The sequence below is a fragment of the Pinus tabuliformis genome, chromosome 9 (genome assembly GCF_031772625.1).
Source record: "Pinus tabuliformis cultivar Carrire ecotype Pingquan chromosome 9, CPIR1, whole genome shotgun sequence".
Taxonomy (NCBI): Eukaryota; Viridiplantae; Streptophyta; class Pinopsida; order Pinales; family Pinaceae; genus Pinus; species Pinus tabuliformis.
The window spans coordinates 660,145,597-660,149,974 of record NC_142307.1 but is presented as its reverse complement, the minus strand read 5'-3'; the positions used below and the strand labels follow the sequence as shown (position 1 = coordinate 660,149,974).

Sequence of the window (4,378 nt, the reverse complement as noted above, 5' to 3'; positions counted from 1 at the left end):
GCAATTCTTGTAGTTGCATTTTCAATTCAGTCAACTCTGGTACACTCATTCTATAAGGTGTCTGCGAAACTGGAGCAGCTCCTGGTATTAACTCAATGGTGAAGTCTATATCCCTCTTTGGAGGTAATCCAGGAATTTCCTCGGGAAACACATCTGCGAACTCTTTTATTACTGGGAGGTGTTCTAGCGGGTTTTCCTTATTCTTAGTTTCTGCATAGCCCACCTGAATAGCATACACTTGGCATCTATTCCGGATGCATTTTGCCAGCTGAGATGCAGTGATTGGCCGGACCTGCACTGGTCGTTTAATTCCCTGCATTTCTTGTTCTATCCCAGCATCATCCTTGTACCGTATGACCTTCGTTTTACAGTTCACCAAAGCCCAATGCTTTTCTAGCCAGTCCATCCCAATTAGGACATCATAGGACCCGAGTGGAAGCATGTTCAGATCTGCCACTATTGGTTGTCCTGCTATCACTATAGGACAACTTTTTTCCATTACTCGTCTTTTAGTCCCTGTAGCTAGCTGTACCAGCCAAGGGTTCCTGAATTTTTCAGGCTGCAATTTACACTGTTCAACTATCTTTGGACTAATATAACTTAAAGTAGCTCCAGGATCAATTAGAACAGTGATGGAAAGGTCTAAAATTTTACCTTCAAACTCTACCATGGTGGGCTGGTATTCCGCCTGGCGGTCGTCCAAGGCTGCGTTAATTCTCGGCATACTTCGTCCTACGTCACCCACGGTTGATGCTTCATGAATCTGGGATATCTGATCAGTTCCTTTCCTTTGCGGGCAATTCTTGACGTAGTGCGGTCCGCCACAACCCCAGCACTGCACTGGGGGTCTGGTTATTCCCTCAGTATCCATCTTGGCGGGTTGTTCACTCATTCTGGTTTCACCGATGGGCTTGGACCTGAATGAACTTCTCGGGGCTGCTCTACTGTTCTGGCCCTTGCTGCTTCCTTTGATTCCACCGCTTCGACTCCCCCTACTATTTCCAACAGTTTTACTATTCTTTTTCTCATTCCATTTTCTGTTGGAACTGTCCCCTTTCTGTTTGCTCTGCTGGTAGCAGATTCTGGCCTTGCGAATAGCTTCATCCATGGTTCTAGGATTGTCAAATTCAATCCTTTCCCTCATATACATGGGTAGGCTGCTAACAAACCGCTGCACCTTGGCTTTTTCTTCTTTAAGGTAGGGTACATAGCGGAGCAAAGATGTGAAACGATTGATGAACTCATCCATAGTCTGCTGTCCCAATCGCAGATCATGGAATTCCTTTGCCTTTTCATCATAAAACCATTCCGTCAAGTATCTCTCCTTAAAATATTTCTGGAATTTTTCCCACGTTATGGTTCGTTCAGTTACCCCTTTAACGATTTTCACTTCCTCCCACCACAGTGTCGCCTTCCCTTGTAACTGGAAGATGGCCAATCGTGCCTTCAAGTTATGATCATATTCATATAACTGAAAGTATTTATTCATATTGATTAGCCATGCCTCAGCTGCTTCCTCTTGTTCCCCATCGTAATGTGGGGGTTTAATCTTTCGAAATTCTCCTTGCAATTCCACCTTTTGACGCTTTGAGGTCTGCTGTTCTGATGCATTATCAGATTGGTCCTCTCCTTCTTCAGGGATTTCAGATTCTGCTTGATAACGTTGCTCCTCCGTTATTCTCTGCTGTTCTGCGCTGGGGTTAGCTAGTGGCGGGTTCTGTTTGTCAGACAAACTTTTTAAAATCCTTTCCTGCTCCATTGTCAATCGTGCATTATCCTCCCGGAGCCGAGCCATTTCATTTTTCAGCTCTTGAACTGTTTCTAGTATGGCCAGATTCGTGCTGCGGGTCTCCTCGCCCAGCTGCACCCACAACTCTGGGTTGTCTCCAAAATTTGTTGCAGGCCCCCGATTGGCTGCGGACCTGTGCGGTGCGCTGCCAGCTCCCTGCATACTAACTATTACGTTGTGATAGCCTGGTCTGATCATGAACATTTAACATTGTGAGCTACCCGCACAATTTTGTTATCCCAAAAGAATATCAATGTCATAATGACCTTCTCATCTTAAATACTTCATTCACATGCCAGAGGCCACAGCTTGGGTAATCTGGGCTCTGATACCAATTGTCACATGTCTACATGCTAATACATATATACATAAAAAAAAATTCTTTTATATAGTGCCACACCTTAGATATGCACCTGCACTTTATTTAAATATACATAACATCGTGAGTATTGTCACCCCCACGTATTCAGGCCTAACCTAAGGCGATATATGGTGGCAGGTAATGTTTATTAAACCAATGTTTAATCAATGCTTAATGTTGGTCTATGGTTTATCAATAGTACGATGGTATAGTACTACCCTTCGAGCAAATCAAGACTGGTCTGTCTTCATTGGTTGGCGCCTCCTGCGCTGGACATCTGGCAACAGTGTTAAATTCCACTGTCCTGGTCACGTGACAGGGGTATGGTTACTGAGCTTGGGAATTTCCCGCGCCTTACTTTTTGGTAATCTCGCCTCCATCGACGGTGTGCATTTGCTGCAGGAGATCAAGGGTCAGCATTGTTCCACGCTCCCACCGCTGGCAGGTAGAGTATATACATGGTTTCCTCCGGGTTATTCGAAGTTTCCCTCCCTCTGCTCAGCGAATTCCGGCTCTCTGTTTACCACTGTGAAGGGTTTTACTCCGTCATTCCGCGCCGAGACCACCGCTACTCCAGGTACATGCGCCATTCCAAAGGGGTTCCCACTCCATGGATTTCAGTCTCGAAACGGCCAGGTAATTACACAACCAGTTAAAAGATCTGATGCGATTCTGCGTTTTAATTGTTTATGCAGAAATCTAATGTTTTGTCTTTTAATTGTCAGGTTGTGAACGGGCATCTCCCAGCTTCTACGGCTTTGGAAGAATCCCTCCAAATGAGGCCCGCCGAGCTACAAAGGTATTTATCTATTTTGCCAGGGTTTAGTTTCGGTTGCTTCACCTTCATCTCTCTTCGGGTTGCCAGAAGTTTTCCTCTGTGTTTGGAATGAGACCCCAACCTTAATATTGCATGGTTGGCCGCAGGTTATGACGGACCCAGGGTCTCATTCTGTTTTCAAATGTTCTGGGAAATTGATTAAGGAATTTGGCATCTCTTTGCTTGCGGTGAATTGGGTTTTTACCTTTGTTTATGAGGCTAAAGATTTCACTTGGTTCTGTTAGACAGTTGTGTATTATTTCTTTCGTTTTACTGAAAGTATTGTGGCTACAGCCATGTATTCTGACTATCGTGAAACCCTGGTTGGAAACCAGCTCGTTGTTTAACTTTGAACTCATATGGCTTGCGGCCTATAATTTTAATATATATATAACTGCTGTATTTCGCTAATGTTTACTTCTTATACCGATAAGAATGGTTTTCTTTCATGAATCATAGGGTTTAATTGTTAACCGTATGCGTAATACGTTCTCTTCATTTTGGAACCTTGCTTGTTCGGTTTATGGCATGCATGCATTTTGTTACAGTATGATTCAAGGGTTTATGCCCTATTGTTGGCGTATTTACATATGTGTATAGAGTAACAGAATTGTCGCACCTGCATCTGACTTCTATAGATGTATGGTCGACTAGTTAAGGGTTCTCCGTGACAGGAAACCCTGAGGAGCTGGAAGATGCATAATGGTTACACAGTTTGGTTATAGACTCCTGGTTTGATTTTAGCAGTCAATACTTCTGCGGCTTTAATGCTATCGAATATTTGTTATTCCCTTGGCATGTTTTAAATGTTTATACGATACATTTCAGGAATGTCTATTTAATATTACTGCATGGCTCTCAACTTATCTTGGTAATAACTCACATATTGAATCGTTGTGATATTCAACTACCAGCCATGCAAGTCTTTAGATTCGGATAATGTTTAAGTTTTTCCCCGTCGTTATGGACTCGTCAGAACCCCCACCTGCTACGGCTGGACCGGTTCATGGGTTCAGAGTTTGTTAATGCCCTCGCATCATCTTATTAAATCTCTATTTGACATTACCAGCTGGTTGAGGTTATAGGAAAAGACATTTGTTTAAGAATATCATGAAAGTTATACGGCTGACTGTGATCATTGGGGCCACGATATGATACCGACCCAGAGTTATTATCGGTATGAATAACCAGATTTTCTAGCTCGGATACTCTTAGACTGTGAACCATTTATCTTGTAAGGATAGGGCTTGTTTAATAGTTCTACTGCCTCCTTTGTTCAGATATTCAAACGTTCTCAGTTCTCTGTATTTTGAGTTTTACAGATACTCTGTATACAATTTTCTTTCGCACAGAAAGTCATAAATATATCTCTTATTTGTACAGATAACCGAAGTTACCCTGTCTTTTGGTT

The 4,378-nt window shown here is 42.9% G+C and overlaps 1 protein-coding gene across 1 annotated transcript; it reads left to right on the top strand.

The window, feature by feature from the left end:
• Nucleotides 1–2,278: 2,278 nt before the first annotated feature.
• LOC149150399 (uncharacterized) lies at nt 2,279–3,128 on the top strand. Its single transcript, XM_089442781.1, has 3 exons — nt 2,279–2,288; nt 2,350–2,786; nt 2,876–3,128. The coding sequence occupies exons 1-3, from the start codon at nt 2,279–2,281 to the stop codon at nt 3,038–3,040; spliced, it is 612 nt and encodes a 203-aa protein (XP_089298907.1). The 3' UTR covers nt 3,041–3,128.
• Nucleotides 3,129–4,378: the final 1,250 nt, after the last annotated feature.

What these genes read in the sequence shown, in the direction of transcription:
- LOC149150399 (XM_089442781.1), top strand. An exon ending in TTCAGTCTCGAAACGGCCAG is followed by an intron (nt 2,787 to 2,875) that starts GTAATTACACAA and finishes TTTAATTGTCAG; the next exon opens with GTTGTGAACGGGCATCTCCC.